Genomic DNA, 17755 nt, shown 5'->3' on the forward strand with positions numbered 1-17755 from the left:
AGAGACTAGTGATTTCAGTCCTTATGTCTCCAAAGTCCACCAGATCCCTCAGTCTCTCCTCAGCTGCCTCTTGACCTGGACTTCCAGACCAGTGTTGGGGCCTGACTGACCCCTTGTCTTCCGGCCAGTCTCTGGATGTTGCCTGTCTGGTGCTATCCAGCCCCCAGCACCCACTCTCCCATGTGTTCATGCTTCCTCTTGGCCAGGGCTAGTTGATTACTGCTGCCAAATTTCTTCCCTCCTCAGTTGATCCTGAAGTAAGAGAGCAAGTTTCCAGGTGGTGTCCTGGAGTTTTTATTATTAGCAACCATGGAGAAGTAGGGGTAAAAAATGACCACTGGGGCTTCAAAATTATCACAAAGTCTTAACATTTGACTTACTTACTGTGTAAATAAATATATTTATTGAATTTGCACCATGTGCCAGTCACTATGTTAGATTTTCAGAATACAGAAATGAACGAGTCACCATCCCTTCTCCTATCTCCTGGCGTCCAGAGGGGAGATTTGTGTGCAAAAAAATAGTTTTATTACAATGAGAAAACTCCCATACATACATATATAATAAGTATTACATAGTATAAAATATGTATTTTATATGTAGTATGTATACATATAAATACACACATATAAAAATACAGGTAGACAGACTGTATGTTTTCCTAGAGAACGGGACTCTTGATTTGAGACTTCAGGATGAGCAGTTTATAACAGAACCGGATGGGTGGAGGGTTTCACACAGATGATATGCATAGAGAAGTGGGAAAGCCTGACCAGCTCAAGGGCCTACAAGTGGCTCAGTATCTCCGGAGTCTGGAGATGTGTGAGATGGAAGAGTGAGTGAGTGATGAGATATGCAAGTAGGCCAGATAGTGAGAAGCTGAAACAAGGAGTTCAGGATTTTTAAGACATCAAAATATCTTTGAGTATAGGAGTAATGTGGATAAAAATTTTTTTTTTTCTAAAATTGTAGTCAATATACAGCAGTAGTTCACAGTTTTGGTCCCCTAGCAGGGACATTTTGATAATGTCTAGAGTCATTTTGATGGTCACAACAAGTGGAATGCTACTGGCATCTAGTGAGTAGAAGCTAGGGATGCTGCCAACCATCCTAAAATGCACAGGAAGCCCCCACAATAAAGAATTTTCTGCTCCAAAATGTTAGTAATACAAGATCAAGAAAATGATGGGAGAATATATTGGAGGGTCAGATCCCTTTATAGGGACTTACAGTAATCCAGGGGAGAGACGAGTTGGGACAGTGATAATGGCAATAGAGAGGACAAACAGGGTTTACTTAGTCCTTAGCTGATTGATATACCAGGCAAGAAAAAGGGAAGAACTGATTTCTGGCTTGAGCAGCTGTGTGGATGGAAGAGTCATTAGAGCAGATTTGGAATGCTCACGAGTTTAGTTTTGGACAGGTTGTATTTAAGGTGCCGGCAGGACATCCAAGTGATGTTGAGCAGGCATCTGGATATACAAGTTTGGCGCTCTGAGGAGTGGTCCAGGATGAAAGTACAGACGATGACTAAAGCCATGGAAGTAAAAGAGAAGGCTCTGAGAGAGCATGTAGAGAGGGGAGAGTCGAAGATTGGCTTCAGGAAACAATGGTGAGTAAGAACAGGCAGAGTGAGGGGATGCGGAGGAAGACTGAAAGGTGGAGAGGCAGCGTGAGGAGAGGCAGAGAGAGTGGTGTCCAGTCAAAGCCGGAGGTACCTAGGATGGAGGTTGGGATAGGCCAGTGCAGTTAGAGCTCACAGAGTTGTTCTTCCTTTGTTCCTTGAACCAGTGCATCTGATGAGAGCAAGGAATAAAGTGGGGGCCAGAGGAGAGGAGTGAAATTTATTGTAGTTTGGGGGTAACATGGGAGATGGAGCTGACCAAGGTTGAACTAAGAAGCTAACTGGGAACATGCCGAAAATGGAGACTATGTATTTGCAGTGAAACCTCTGAGCAGGGGCCATACAGGCCAGGAAATCCAGTTCTGCCTTGGTCACTTCCAGTCAATAGCTATCCCCCATACCTTTTGGGGTCACTTCCTGACAACTTCCCCCCACCACTGTTTATTGCTTTCTTCCTGCCGCAAGTCAGAGGGCAGAGGTCTTTAGCAGCTTCTGGAGATGGTGCTGCAGTGGGGTTGCTGTCCGCTGGGATTGATGTAGGGGGAAGTCTGTCTCCTGGGATATCTGGGCTCCCAGCCACCAAAAAGAGTTGGAGCAGGAGCTGTTTCCAGGGTTCGGCTGTGGCAGGGTCTTAGTGTCTCTCAGGAGGGTAAACAATGGCACAGATCACTCCTGTCAAGGGCCTGGGCAACACTCAGAAGTCTTTGGCCAGCTTTCTCTGTGAGCACATTTTCTGTCTGAGAAAGGGCACTGTCTAGCTTCCTCTTGCAGTGTATCATGACCCCAAGGTCTTTCTATCCACAAAGAGCACTCTGTCACAGGCTGTAGCAGTGAGCACCAGCTAACCCACTATTGAGGGTCCAATGTGCACCCTATGTATTAAACTTAGTATGAAAGAAGGTTTTGTTACAAAGCAGGGCAATCAGAATGTCTGTTTACTCAGTGAACAAATATACTCTGAGCACCTACTGTGTACCTGGCTCTGTCTTAGGCTGAAGATGCATGAACCACATCCATACACCCATACAGAAGACCCTATAGCAATCAGACCCTGTTATTAATCAGGTCCAACTCTGTAATGATCAGATTTAATGAAGGCCAGATATGTAATATCGGCCTCAAGCATTCTGTCGGGCAGGTCTCTTCCTGGGCTGGTTATGGGAATTGGTGAGGGCACCAGATCACTTCTGACACCAGATATGGGGGAAGGCTTTCCCCACTCACCAAGCAAGCAGTCCATTCTACCGTGGACACAAAGAGTCCTCTAATTTAAGAGAATTCTGACACCACCTACCCAAGACTGCCCCTTCCCACCCTTTAGATGCAAGTCACAAGCCCCACAACATTCTGCCTGTGCTTCTGAACCACTGGCTATCGGGGTTCCCACAACTCCCTCGTTAGGGTCAGTTAATTTCTCTGAATAGGTCACAGAACTCAGGGAAACACCTGTGCCAGCTTGATCATGTATGAGATGGAGAGGTACACAGGGCAAGGGAGGGGGAGGGGCGCTGAGCTTCCCTGCCCTCTCCGGAGGGCTACCCTCGAGGAACACTGCATGTTCACCTGTCCAGAAACTCTCCAACCCTGTCCTGTGGGGGCTTTACAGTGACTTCATTGTGTCAGCATGATGGCTATAGACTGGGTGGGGAAACCCAGCAAGGACTGTCTGCTCAGATTCTTCAGCATTCCTTCCTCATTGGTATGTGGCTGGATCTCTCTGGAATGAGGAGGATCTTAGGGCCTACTGCTGGACAAGGATAGGTCAGAGAATGTCTTTATAGTCAGCCAGAGGCCAGGAAAGATTAAAGTTTCTATGACCCGCCTTAGGGAAGAGAAGTTCTAGTTTACAGTGCCTGCCTTGGGAAGGGAAGTTATTATAAGCCAGGAACTGTAGATGAAAATATATATATACATATATATATATACACATATATATGTATATATATATTATATAATAGCTTCTCTCTAAAAGTTATTTAAAGCCCTAAAAATCTGTATTCATTGCCAGCACCGCGGCTCAATAAGCTAATCCTCCACCTTGCGGGGCCGGCACACTGGGTTCTAGTCCCGGTCCAGGCGCCAGATTCTGTCTCAGTTGCCCCTCTTCCAGGCCAGCTCTCTGCTGTGGCCCGGGAGTGCAGTGGAGGATGGCCCAAGTCCTTGGGCCCTGCACCCACACGGGAGACCAGGAGAAGCACCTGGCTCCTGGCTTTGGATCAGCGCAATGTGCTGGCCGCAGCGCGCCAGCGTGGTGGCCATTGGAGGGTGAACCAACGGCAAAAGGAAGACCTTTCTCTCTGTCTCTCTCTCTCTCACTGTCCACTCTGCCTGTCAAAAAAATAAAAATAAAAATAAAAAAATCTGTATTCATCACTCTTACAGTCATTCATAAAACATGTTCAGAGAAATGAAAAATTTGACTTACCCAATACACATATTCCCAGCTAAGGTTGAAAAGGTGACCCGCTGCTTTCTTGTTTCAGCTGTCCAGGTGTCCTTTTTGAAGTCTACTTAATGTCACTTTAAGTAGACATTTTAATGCTTTTTGTTGGTAATTTGCTCTTTGAAATGGTCCCCAAGTGTAGGGCTCAAGTGCTTATTTAGTGTTCCCAGGCACAAGAAGGGTGTGATGTGCCTTAATGGATAAATGAGTTCTAGTGCTGTTGACTGAGTTCAGTTTAATGAATCAACAATCTACATTAGATAAGGTATCTTTAAACAGAAAGACACATCAAACAACATTATGTATTGACCAGTTAACAAAAAACCTGGGCTTAGGTGTTGGTCCATGTCCTACTTGTCCCTTCTATGTGCCCACCATCCAGAGACTCTGGGTACCAACTGCTCTTTCTCTGGCTTTTCTGGCCAGCAAGAGGGGGCATCACTCACCATAGCCTTTCCCCAGGTGACAGCCACAGATGCGGACAGTGGCCCATTTGGCCTCCTCTCCTATTCCTTGGGTGCCGGACTTGGAGCCTCTGGGTCGCCCCCATTCCGCATTGATGCCCGCAGTGGTGACGTGTGCACGATCCGGACCCTGGACCGTGACCAGGGACCCTCGACCTTTGACTTCACAGTGACTGCTGTGGATGGGGTGAGTAGGCAAAGCACGGGCAGCTTGGGATATCAGAGTGGGATCCTTGCCAAACTAGGCCCACCTGACCTATGGCTGCATGTCTCACCAGGGAGGCCTCAAGTCCATGGTGTATGTGAAGGTGTTTGTATCAGACGAGAATGACAATCCACCTCACTTCTATCCACGGGAGTATGCCGTCAGTCTGAGTGCCCAGAGTACACCAGGCACAGCTGTGATGAGGGTCCGTGCTCATGACCCTGACCAGGGCCCCCATGGGCGACTCTCCTACCACATCCTGTCTGGCAATAGTCCCCAACTCTTTGCCTTGGATGAACAAACAGGTGAGATTCCTTCCAATCCCAGGGCCTGCCCCCAAAGCCCCATTCCCCACTGTACTACCTCCATCTCCCATTACCCTTCCATCCTTATTCAGTTTCCTTATATATCTCTGTTCCTATCCCTCCTCCCAGGGCTGTTGACTGTAGCCTGGCCCTTGACCAGACGGGCTAATTCTGTGGTGCAGCTGGAAGTCGGAGCTCAGGACGGAGGTGGCCTGCAGGCAGAACCCAGTGCCCGAGTCAACATCAGCATTGTGCCTGGAACCCCCACACCACCCATATTTGAACAACTACAGTATGTTTTTTCTGTGCCAGAAGATGTGGCACCTGGCACCAGCGTGGGCATAATCCAGGCACACAACCCACCAGGTATCATTTAGCATCATACCAACTTGGTGCCACACTCAGATATCCCGGTATAACCCTCCAGTACCATCTCAAGGTACCCTAGAGTATCATCGCAGATAGCCCCAACACCAGCTCTGGTACCAACAACCAGTACCTCCTTAGGCACGGTGCAGACATATAAATATCACCCTAATGCCAACCAACATTTCTGCCAACATCTTCTCTTAATACTTTGAAGGGCACAGATGTGGGCACTGTTGAGCCCTTTTCGAGATCAGAGTCTGGGCCCTGACTCAACAGTACCCCCCAACACCTCCTTCCTGACCCTTCTCTTCTTCTTCCTAGGTCGCCTGGGGCCTGTGACCCTTGCCTTATCAGGCGGGGATCCCCGGGGGCTCTTCTCCCTAGATGCAACCTCAGGGCTATTGCAAACATCTCGCCCTCTGGACCGAGAGCTGCTAGGACCAGTGCTGGAGCTGGAGGTGCGAGCCGGCAGTGGAGTACCCCCAGCTTTTGCTGTAGCTCGGGTGCGTGTGCTGCTGGACGATGTGAATGACAACTCCCCTGCTTTCCCTGCACCTGAAGACACGGTATTGCTGCCACCAAACACTGCTCCTGGAACTCCTATCTATACACTCCGGGCTCTGGACCCTGACTCAGGTGTTAACAGTCGAGTCACCTTTACCCTGCTTGCTGGAGGTGGTGGGGCCTTCACTGTGGACCCCATCACCGGCCATGTTCGGCTCATGGGACCTCTTGGACCCCCAGGAGGGCCGGCCCATGAATTGGAACTGGAGGCCCGGGATGGGGGCTCCCCACCACGTACCAGCCACTTCCGACTGCGGGTGGTGGTACAGGACCAAGGGACCCGTGGACTGGCTCCCCGATTTGACAGCCCCACCTATCGTGTCGACCTGCCCTGGGGCACCACACCTGGAACTCAAGTCTTACAAGTGCAGGCCCAGGCACCAGATGGGGGCCCTGTCACCTATCATCTTGCAGGAGATGGGGCAAGTAGCCCCTTCGGTCTAGAGCCACAAAGCGGGTGGCTGTGGGTGCGTGCAGCGCTGGACCGTGAGGCTCAGGAGTTGTACACACTAAAGGTAATAGCAGTGTCTGGGTCCAAAGCTGAATTGGGCCAGCAGACAGGCACAGCCACTGTAAAGGTCAGCATCCTCAACCAGAATGACCATAGTCCCCGCTTGTCTGAGGAGCCCACCTTCCTGGCTGTGGCTGAGAACCAGCCCCCTGGGACTAGTGTGGGCCGAATCCTTGCCACTGACCGAGACTTGGGACCCAATGGACGTCTGACCTACAGCTTGCGACAGCTGTCAGAAGACAGCAAGGCCTTCCGTATCCAGCCCCAGACAGGTGAGCAGAGGGACCGAAATTCTGAAACTCCACAGCCTCATCCCTAGACTAGTCTCCCAGCTCACATCCCAGCTGTGAAAACCAATACCTGGCGGGCGGGTTCAGCTGTGGCATTCACACCCAAAATCCCCAAACTCCAGCTTCTTAGCCACAAGCCTTAGGCTGTGCATCCCTAAATACCCAATATGTGATCCTCATCTTGCCCTCCCAGGAGAGGTGACTACACTGCAAACCCTGGACCGCGAGCAGCAGAGCAGCTACCAGCTCCTGGTGCAGGTGCAGGATGGAGGGAGCCCACCCCGCAGTACCACAGGCACCGTGCACATTGCAGTGCTCGACCTCAATGACAACAGCCCCACCTTCCTGCAGGCTTCAGGGGCTGCTGGCGGGGGTCTCCCTATACAGGTATGTGAACTGGCAAGACTCTGCCCTGAGGAAGTATGAGAGGGAGTGGGGAATCTCCCCATAGAGCTGTAGGTGTAGGTAAGAGTGGAAAAAAAAAAAAAAAAAGTGGGATCGCTCTATCAGCACACAGGGGAGGGGAACTCTGACTTGAGTTGTCTCAAGAACAGTAAGGAAAGACAACTTAGGTGAGTTATGTCCCCACAGATACCAGACCGCGTGCCTCCAGGAACACTGGTGACGACTCTGCAAGCCAAAGATCCCGATGAGGGGGAGAATGGGACCATCCTATATACACTCACTGGTATGGGGTGGAGGGCAAGGGGATGGAGGATGGGGTACCTTCATGACCTACTCATGCCCTAAGCCCTTATGCTTCCGCTACCTGTGCCCAGGTCCTGGCTCGGAGCTCTTCTCTCTACACCCTCACTCCGGGGAACTGCTCACTGCAGCATCCCTGATCCGAGCAGAGCGGCCCCACTATGTGCTGACCCTGAGTGCTCATGACCAAGGCAGCCCCCCTCGAAGTGCCAGCCTCCAGCTGCTGGTGCAGGTATGGCTGCCCTTCCTACCGTCCGCCCACCTCCCCTTGGCTGTTGGCTGCGGGGTGGGGGTGGGGGGGTGCTCCATCAGCTCCTCTCTGTTCACCGAGCCAGCCAAGATCCCCTTTTGCATGGTTCCTCCTGTTTACCTCCTCCCTCCCTGGTTCACAATAGGTACTTCCCTCTGCCCGCTTGGCGGAGCCGCCTCCGGATCTCACCGAGCCAGACCCTGGAGCACCAGTGCCTGTCGTGCTAACAGTGACCGCAGCTGAGGGGCTGAAGCCAGGCTCCCTGTTGGGCTCGGTGGCGCCGCCGGAGCCCGCGGGTGTGGGCGCACTCACCTACACGCTGGTGGGCGGCGCCGACCCTGAGGGCACCTTCGCTCTGGACTCGGTCTCTGGGCGCCTCTACCTGGCTCGGCCTCTGGATTTCGAAGCCGGCCCGGCGTGGCGCACGCTCACTGTGCGCGCCGAGGGACCCGGCGGCGCGGGCGCGCGGCTGCTGCGCGTGCAGGTGCGCGTGCAGGACGAGAACGAGCACGCGCCCACCTTCGCGCGCGACCCGCTGGCACTGGCGTTACCGGAGAACCCCGAGCCTGGGGCGGCGCTGTATACTTTCCGCGCCTCGGACGCCGACGGCCCGGGCCCCAACAGCGACGTGCGCTACCGCCTGCTGCGCCAGGAGCCAGCTGCGCCCCCGCTCCGCCTGGACGCGCGCACCGGAGCGCTCAGCGCTCCGCGGGGCCTTGATCGGGAGACCACACCCGCGCTGCTGCTACTGGTAGAAGCCACCGACAGGCCCGCCAACGCCACCCGGCGTCGCGCAGCGCGCGTTTCCGCGCGGGTCTTTGTCACAGACGAAAATGACAACGCTCCGGTTTTCACCTCGCCGTCACGCGTGCGTCTCCCAGAGGATCAGCGACCTGGGCCCGCGGCGCTGCACGTGGTTGCCCGGGACCCGGACTTGGGCGAGGCAGCACGGGTATCCTATCGTTTGGCAGCTGGCGGGGACAGCCACTTCCGACTACACCCGAACACTGGTGAGTCGGGCTGGGAAGAGGGCGAGCGGGAGCGTGGATGTTGTGGAGGGCGTGTTGAAGCTTCCACCCACCTGCCTTACCGCTGCTCGTTTAGGAGCGCTGTCGGTGGTGCGGCCTCTGGACCGCGAGCAGCGAGCTGAGCACGTCCTGACCGTGGTGGCCTCGGACCACGGCTCCCCACCGCGCTCCGCCACGCAGCTCCTGACCATCAGTGTCGCCGACGTCAACGACGAGGCGCCCGCTTTCCCGCAGCAGGAATACACCGTCCTCCTGAGGGAGAACAGTCCCCCTGGCACATCTCTTCTCACTCTGAGGGCCACCGACCCCGACCTAGGTAGGTCCTGGGGTACGAATTGGGAGAGGGTGAACCGAGGCAAGAAAGCGTGTGTTTCTGATCGCTCTCTCTGTGTTGCCCCTTCTCAGGGGCCAATGGGCAAGTCACTTACGGAGGAGTCTCGTGTGAAAGCTTCTCTCTGGACCCAGACACTGGAGTTCTCACGACTCTTCGGGCTTTAGATAGGGAGGAGCAAGAGGAGATTAACCTGACAGGTACGTGATGACAGGATGTGGCAAACATCAGTGTCACATACACAGAATCTTCCTGTCCCCACAAAGTGTTACCTTCTAGAAGCTTCCCCCATTACAGCACAGCGGGGTACTTCTGAGAAGTCTAGAGTTTGCCAGGGTGCAAAGTGAACTGGATTCTCCAATGCAGAATGTCACAGCTATGACCTTTAGGCCTCTCTGAGATTATACTGCTACCATTTGACAGAAGAGCGTGTTGATATTGAGTACCAGAGAGATCACATGACTTTCTCAAGCTAACAAAGCTTGGAAGTGGCAGGGCTGGTACTTGAGCCCCAATTTTTTGACACCTCATTTAGTACTTTTGCTGTCACATCACCACTATTCCAGGATACATCTTGCATGCACCAAGCATGGGAGATGGGAAGGAAAAGAGTATCTTCTGACATGATGTTATGACACGTGTTTGGTTATATGTGCACATACATGGGAGGTATGGAGAGATGTGTGCACCTAGCAAATAGGTTTGAATACTCTGCAGTGTGGGCTTCTCGATGGGTTTGGAACAGGCCATACCTCCTTGATTTTGCTTCTCCACAGTGTACGCCCGGGACATGGGCTCTCCACCCCTGTTAACTCATGTCACAGTACGAGTGACTGTGGAGGATGAGAATGACCATGCACCAACCTTTGGGAATTCCCATCTCTCCCTGGAGGTCCCTGAGGGCCAGGACCCCCAGACCCTTACCGTGCTCCGGGCCTCTGACCCAGATGTGGGAGCCAACGGACAGCTACAGTATCGAATCCTGGGTGAGAACCAACCCCGTACCCACTAACCCAGCATCCACTTGCCTGGTTCTTGGCACCTTGATGGCCACTGTCAGCTCTAATCAGTGTTTCAGGGTCTCCTTCCCCTCTTTCTATATCTTTCATTTTTCCTTTCTTGCATATGTCAGAGTATCTGGTTATCTCTCTAAGGCTATCTAGCTCTCCACTTCTCTCTATGTCTGTTTTTATTTTCCTATCTCTTTTCTTTTTCATTTGTCTCTCCCTGTAAAGCTGTCATTCTCAAACTTTGACCTCAGAAACCCTTAACACTCTTTAATTTTTGAGAACCCTTAAGAATTATTGTGTGATATATCAATATTTACTGTATTCAATACTAACACTGAGAAAATTTTACAGTATCATTGCAAAAGAAGCCAATGAAGTTTACTGCTAGGTGTGCTTCTGCACAGACACAAGGGAAATGTTAGAATTTCTTGGACAATAATGCGGTTAACAGAGATTACAACAGGTGTAACTGAAGGTGGCCAACACACACTGAATCTGAAAACACACATATTCATGCTCTGAACTTTTTACCTAGAATATATTCCAGCAAACACAGTACAAAAACACACATTCCATTAATCAAGTGATAATGACGTTGCATGCCATGTAACATCTGCAAACTTCACATTTTTGAGTTAATGAGAATGAAAGAAGCGTATAATAGCTTAGTGCTGTGAGGCTCATCTTGATCTCACATGTGTGAAAGAGTCTCGAGGCGGTGGGAGTTTTGCTCAGCAGTGAAGACACCAAGTAAGACTCCTACATCCCATATTGGAATGTCTGGGTTCGAGTTCTGCCTCTGCTTCTGATCCAGCCCAGCTTCCTGTGAATGGGCAGCCTGGGAGGCAGCAGTGATGACTCAAATTCTTGGGTTGCTGCCACCCATGTGGGAGACTAGATTGGTTTCCTGGCTGCTGCCTTTGGCCTTACCTAGTCCCAGATGTTGTGGGCATTTGGGAACAAGCAGATAGAAGATCTGTCTGTCTGTCTCTCTGGCTTTCTCTCTTTGTGTCCCCCACCCCCATTCTGCTTTTCAAATAAATGGAAACAAAAATATTTTTTAAAAGAATCTCAGGGAAGTCCTAAGGGTTCCCAGCTATACTCTTGAGTATAAACAGTTGCTTTTTCTTGTCCCATCCATGTTTTTCTGTGTTTTTCTTTGTCTACTTCTCTGTTTCTTGGCTTCTCTCCCAGAGTCTCTTCTTTCTTCCCCTTGCCCATCTCTTTCTGCTGTTGCCCATTGGTCACCGCCAGCCTCGTGTGCTGACCCACGTCTGTTTATGTGTATGTCCTTTTCTGCAGATGGAGACCCTGCGGGAGCCTTTGTCCTAGATCCTGCCTCTGGGGAGTTTGGCACCATGAGGCCACTGGATCGGGAGGTAGAGCCAGCATTCCAGCTGCGGATAGAGGCCCGGGATGGAGGCCAGCCAGCTCTTAGTGCCACTCTACTTGTGACAGTGACAGTGCTGGATGCCAATGATCATGCCCCAGCCTTTCCTGTGCCTGCGTACTCTGTGGAGGTGCCCGAGGATGCACCTCCAGGAACCCTGCTGCTGCAGCTACAGGCTCATGACCCTGATTCTGGGGCCAATGGCCATGTGACCTACTACCTGGGTGCAGGTACAGCAGGAGTCTTCCTGCTAGAGCCCAGCTCTGGGGAACTGCGCACCGTGACAACCCTGGACAGAGAACAGTGTCCCAGCTATGCCTTTTCTGTGACCGCAGTGGATGGTGCAGCAGCTGGGCCCTTGAGCACCACAGTGCCTGTCACTATCACAGTGCGTGATGTCAATGACCATGCTCCCACCTTTCCCACCAGCCCTCTGCGCCTGCGCCTGCCCCGCCCAGGCCCCAGCCTCAGTACACCAACCTTGGCTCTGGCCACACTACGAGCAGAAGATCGTGATGCCGGTGCCAACGCCTCCATTCTATACCGACTGGCAGGCACACCACCTCCTGGTACCACTGTGGACTCATACACTGGGGAAATTCGTGTGGCCCGCTCCCCTGTAGCCCTGGGCCCTCGGGATCGTGTTCTCTTCATTGTGGCCACTGACCTTGGCCGTCCAGCTCGCTCTGCCACCGGTGTGGTCATTGTTGGACTGCAGGGAGAATCTGAGCGTGGGCCCCGCTTCCCCCGGACTAGTAGTGAGGCTACGCTCCGTGAGAATGCACCTCCAGGTGGGTCCCCACCATGTCTCTCAGGTTGTATCCCTGGGTGGCTAGGGTTACTCACTGTGACTGTCCTCCAAACTCCCCCAGCTAATGCTCATTGTCCAACCAATGCCATTCTGTCTTCAGGGACTCCTGTTGCCTCCCCCAAGGCTGTCCATGCAGGGGGCTCAAATGGACCCATCACCTACAGCATTCTCAGTGGGAATGAGAAGGGGACATTCTCTATCCAGCCTAGTACAGGTAAGGGATGGGAACAAGGACTCTGAGTGGACAGGCTTCTGGGGAAGCAAGAGCTTTGGGTCAGAGGAGGCTTTGGCGGGGAGGAGCTGCCTTTGAGTGAGGGACCTCAGTGAGGGAGGTTCCAGGGTGTGCCGGGGGCTGTCACTGATGCAGTCTGTTTCCCCTTAGGAGCCATCACAGTTCGCTCGGCAGAGGGGCTGGACTTTGAGGCCAGTCCGCGGCTGCGGCTGGTGCTGCAGGCAGAGAGTGGAGGAGCCTTTGCCTTCTCTGTGCTGACCCTGACCCTGCAAGATGCCAATGACAATGCTCCCCGTTTCTTGCGGCCTCACTATGTGGCTTTCTTGCCTGAGTCCCGGCCCTTAGAAGGGCCTCTGCTGCAGGTGTGGGGTGTGATGGGAAAAGGGGAGGCAGGGGCTGGTGGGACTCATCCGTGGCCAGGCTAGTGTCAGCAGCTTCCTACGTTCACCAGGTGGAAGCAGATGACCTGGACCAAGGCTCTGGAGGACAGATATCCTACAGCCTGGCTGCATCCCAGCCAGCACGAGGATTATTCCAGGTCGACCCAGCCACAGGCACTATCACTACCACAGCCATCCTGGACCGTGAGATCTGGGCTGAAACACGGTGAGGGACAACCCATCCTAGGTCTTTCCAGTGTCAAGCCTGATCTTGCATTACCCTCAGTCCCTAGGCCACACCCTGAATTCCCCAACCCCAAGCTCTGTCCAAGGTTTCTCCTTACCTCCAGACCCCACCCCCTGATTAACCTCTGTGTCCAGGCTGGTGCTGATGGCCACAGACAGAGGAAGCCCAGCCCTGGTGGGCTCAGCTACCCTGACAGTGATGGTCATCGACACCAATGACAATCGCCCCACCATCCCCCAGCCCTGGGAGCTCCGGGTGTCAGAAGGTGAGGACTGGGTAAATGAGAGGTCTAAAGGGCGGCAGAGGCACTCTTCCCGACCCTGGAGCTCCAGCGGTGCCTGGAACCATGCCAGACAGCCTTGTCCCGTGTATTCCAGATGCACTGTTGGGCTCTGAGATTGCACAAGTAACCGGGAATGATGTGGACTCGGGGCCGGTGCTGTGGTATGTGCTGAGCCCATCTGGGCCCCAGGATCCATTCAGTGTTGGCCGCTATGGAGGCCGCATCTCCCTCATGGGCCCCTTGGACTTTGAGCAGCGTGACCGCTACCACCTGCAGCTGCTGGCACATGATGGCCCTCATGAGGGCCATGCTAACCTCACGGTGCTTGTGGAGGACATCAATGACAATACCCCTGCCTTCTCACAGAGCCTCTACCAGGTACCGACAGCCCGGGATGTCCCCATTTTTGGCCCCAGGGTTGTTCCTGCTGGAGGGGAATGACAGACTAGAAGCAGGGTGGGTTGGATGTTGCAGTTCATCCAGGGATGAAAGGGTCCCAGCTCAGACCAGCCTTCCACGTCCTGTGAGATATGTCTGGGTTCTGGATCCAGAACACCCAGAAAGGGGGAAGGGGATGGTGGGCATCACTCTTTCAGATACTAAGGAGTCTGGGTTTAAAGTGGGATTGGATGCCAAGCAGAGCTCTTAGGAGTGGCTCCAGAGCAGAGGCTGAGTGGACAGCTGGGAAGCCTGGCCATGAACGATTTTCCTTTTACCTCAGGTGATGCTGCTTGAACACACCCCCCCAGGCAGTGCCATTCTTTCTGTCTCTGCCACTGACCGGGACTCAGGTGCCAATGGTCTCATCTCCTACCACCTGGCTTCCCCTGCTGAGGGCTTCAGTGTTGACCCCAACAATGGTACGTCTTCCCAGGAACTGACCCCTCATCTTGGACCATGCTGGGCCATATTCTGACCTCATTCCTAGAACATCTGAGCCAAAGTCTTGACTCCTAGATCTCTGAGCCAGGGAGCATATCTTCTCTCTTTATTTTAAGCCATTTGCTAACTACACATCTAGAAGCTGAGCTTTAGATCCTTGGGTTATCGCATAGTCGCTCAGCACACAGCCCTCCATTCCCCAGAGTCTGACTTCCAGAGCCATTGCCTAGACCCTAAGGGCCACTCTTCTCTTGACTCACTCTTCAGCCACTGCTGAATGTGTTTCTTTCCTTTCCCATCTCATCTCAGGAACCTTATTCACAACAGTGGGAGCAGTGGCCCTGGGCTATGAGGGACCAGGAGTGGTGGATGTAGTGCTGGAAGCACGAGATCATGGGGCTCCAGGTCGGGCAGCACGAGCCACGGTGCACGTGCAGCTACAGGACCAGAATGACCACTCCCCAAGCTTCACGTTGCCACACTACCGCGTGGCTGTGACTGAGGATCTGCCTCCTGGTTCCACTCTCCTCACCCTGGAGGCTACAGATGCTGACGGAAGCCGTACCCATGCTACTGTGGACTATAGCATCATCAGTGGCAACCGAGGCCAAGTCTTCCAGCTGGAACCCCGCCTGGCTGAGGCTGGGGAGGGTGTTGGACCAGGCTCCCGGGTACTGGGCTGCCTGGTGCTGCTTGAGCCTCTAGACTTTGAAAGCCTAACACAGTACAATCTAACTGTAGCTGCAGCTGACCGGGGCCAGCCACCCCGCAGCTCAGCTGTGCCGGTCACTGTCACTATACTAGATGTCAATGACAACCCACCTGTCTTTACCCAAGCATCCTATCGTGTGGCAGTACCTGAGGACACTCCCGTTGGAGCTGAGCTGCTGCATGTGGAGGCCTCCGATGCTGACCCTGGCCCTCATGGCCTTGTGCGGTTCACACTCAGCTCAGGAGACCCTTCGGGGCTCTTTGAGCTGGATGAGAGCTCGGGCACCTTGCGACTGGCCCACCCGCTGGACTGTGAGACACAGGCTCGACATCAGCTTGTGGTTCAGGCTACTGACCCTGCCGGGGCACACTTTGCTTTGGCACCAGTGACAGTCGAAGTCCAGGATGTGAATGACCACGGACCAGCCTTCCCACTAAATTTGCTGAGCACCAGCCTGGCTGAGAACCAGCCTGCAGGCACTCTTGTGACCACTCTGCATGCAATTGATGGGGATGCTGGGGCATTTGGCAAGCTCCACTACAGCTTGTTGGAGGCTGGGCCGGGGCCTGACGGCCGAGAGGCATTTGCACTAAACAGCTCAACAGGGGAGTTGCGGGCACGAATGCCCTTTGACTACGAGCACACAGGAAGCTTCCGGCTGTTGGTGGGTGCTGCCGATGCTGGAAATCTCTCAGCCTCTGTCACTGTGTCCGTGCTGGTGACTGGAGAGGATGAGTATGACCCCGTATTCCTGGCTCCAGCTTTCCACTTCCAAGTGCCAGAAGGCGCCCGGCGTGGCCACAGCCTGGGTCACGTTCAGGCCACAGATGAGGATGGAGGTGCCGATGGTCTGGTGCTATATTCTCTTGCCACCTCTTCCCCTTATTTTGGTATCAATCAGACTACAGGTGCCTTGTACCTGCGAGTGGACAGCCGGGCACCAGGCAGTGGGACAGCCAGCTCTGGGAGTGGAGGCCGGACGCGGCGTGAGGCACCACGGGAGCTGAGACTGGAGGTGGTAGCGCGGGGGCCCCTACCTGGATCCCGGAGCGCCACCGTGCCTGTGACTGTGGATATCACCCATACTGCATTAGGTCTGGCACCTGACCTCAACCTGCTCTTGGTGGGGGCTGTGGCAGCCTCCCTGGGAGTTGTGGTGGTGCTTGCACTGGCCGCTCTGGTCCTAGGGCTTGTTAGGGCCCGCAGCCGCAAGGCTGAGGCAGCCCCTGGCCCCATGTCACAGGCGGCACCCCTAGCCAGTGGCTCCCTTCAGAAGCTGGGCCGGGAGCCACCCAGTCCACCACCCTCAGAGCATCTGTATCACCAGACTCTCCCCAGCTATGGTGGGCCGGGAGCTGGAGGACCCTATCCCCGAGGGGGCTCCCTGGACCCTTCACACTCAAGCGGCAGAGGCTCAGCAGAGGCTGCAGAGGATGATGAGATCCGCATGATCAATGAGTTCCCCCGTGTGGCCAGTGTGGCCTCCTCCCTGGCTGCCCGTGGCCCTGACTCAGGCATCCAACAGGATGCAGATGGACTGAGTGACACATCCTGCGAACCACCAGCTCCAGACACCTGGTATAAGGGCCGAAAGGCAGGGCTGCTGCTACCAGGTGCGGGAGCCACTCTGTACCGCGAGGAGGGCCCCCCAGCCACTGCCACGGCCTTCCTGGGGGGCTGTGGCCTAAGCCCTGCACCCACTGGGGACTATGGCTTTCCAGCAGACGGCAAGCCATGTGTGGCAGGTGCACTGACGGCCATTGTGGCTGGTGAGGAGGAGCTCCGTGGCAGCTATAACTGGGACTACCTGCTGAGCTGGTGCCCTCAGTTCCAGCCACTGGCCAGTGTCTTCACAGAGATTGCTCGACTCAAGGATGAAGCTCGACCGTGCCCCCCTGCTCCCCGTATTGACCCACCACCCCTCATCACTGCCGTGGCACACCCTGGAGCCAAGTCTGTGCCCCCCAAGCCAGCGAGCACGGCTGCAACCCGGGCCATCTTCCCACCGGCCTCTCACCGTTCCCCCATCAGCCATGAAGGCTCCCTGTCCTCAGCTGCCATGTCCCCCAGCTTCTCACCTTCACTGTCTCCTCTGGCTGCTCGCTCACCTGTCGTCTCACCATTTGGAGTGGCCCAGGGCCCCTCAGCCTCAGCACTCAGCGCAGAGTCCGGCCTGGAGCCACCCGATGACACAGAGCTGCACATCTAGCTGCGGCCCAGGCTGGGCCCCGACCTGGGATGCACACCGTGTCCCCAACGCAGGCCCCACTCTGAGCCTGCCCTGAGCAGCCTCGAACCATGACTGGCCATGGGGAGGCCACCACCAGGCCCCGGCTCTCCATCCCAAACTCCTCCATTGGGGGCAGGTCCGACATTTCACCCCAGCCCCCTCAGAGCAATAGGACCAGAGGCCATGTTAGTCACTGACCTGTGGTCAGGTCCAATGTGGGGAGAAATACGAAGGAGGTGGTAGCCCTGGGTTCTCAGTGAGGGCTTTCTGCCCTGTGCCAGCACCCTGAGATGGAGCTGAGACTTTATTTATTGGGGGGTAGGGGGTTGGGGGTGGTCCCCCCAACCTGTTGGGGCCCAGCTCCTTTGGGTTCCTCTGACACCCCTGCCCCTGCCCAGAACAAGTGCCAATTCTCACTCTGGAGCCTTAATAAACTGCAGTTTGTATCCAGCCTCCGGCTCTGTTCTGTGGGGATGACTGAAAGACACC

General features: G+C 54.4%; 1 protein-coding gene across 1 annotated transcript in view; it reads left to right on the forward strand.

Annotated features, from left to right (window-relative positions):
* The window catches only part of DCHS1 (dachsous cadherin-related 1), a 35304-nt gene extending 17605 nt beyond the window's left edge, over positions 1-17699 (forward strand). Inside the window, exons 3-21 of the mRNA XM_062196578.1 lie at positions 4530-4718; positions 4810-5041; positions 5171-5407; positions 5732-6757; positions 6969-7162; positions 7367-7463; positions 7555-7712; positions 7876-8740; positions 8835-9074; positions 9164-9289; positions 9866-10075; positions 11402-12280; positions 12401-12514; positions 12683-12894; positions 12984-13138; positions 13294-13424; positions 13537-13820; positions 14164-14302; positions 14634-17699. Coding sequence (XP_062052562.1) covers positions 4530-4718; positions 4810-5041; positions 5171-5407; positions 5732-6757; positions 6969-7162; positions 7367-7463; positions 7555-7712; positions 7876-8740; positions 8835-9074; positions 9164-9289; positions 9866-10075; positions 11402-12280; positions 12401-12514; positions 12683-12894; positions 12984-13138; positions 13294-13424; positions 13537-13820; positions 14164-14302; positions 14634-17245 — 8100 coding nt within the window. The 3' untranslated portion in view covers positions 17246-17699. The remainder of the gene's footprint in view (positions 1-4529; positions 4719-4809; positions 5042-5170; positions 5408-5731; positions 6758-6968; positions 7163-7366; positions 7464-7554; positions 7713-7875; positions 8741-8834; positions 9075-9163; positions 9290-9865; positions 10076-11401; positions 12281-12400; positions 12515-12682; positions 12895-12983; positions 13139-13293; positions 13425-13536; positions 13821-14163; positions 14303-14633) is intronic.
* Positions 17700-17755: the final 56 nt, after the last annotated feature.

This window comes from Lepus europaeus, chromosome 7 (genome assembly GCF_033115175.1).
Source record: "Lepus europaeus isolate LE1 chromosome 7, mLepTim1.pri, whole genome shotgun sequence".
Taxonomy (NCBI): Eukaryota; Metazoa; Chordata; class Mammalia; order Lagomorpha; family Leporidae; genus Lepus; species Lepus europaeus.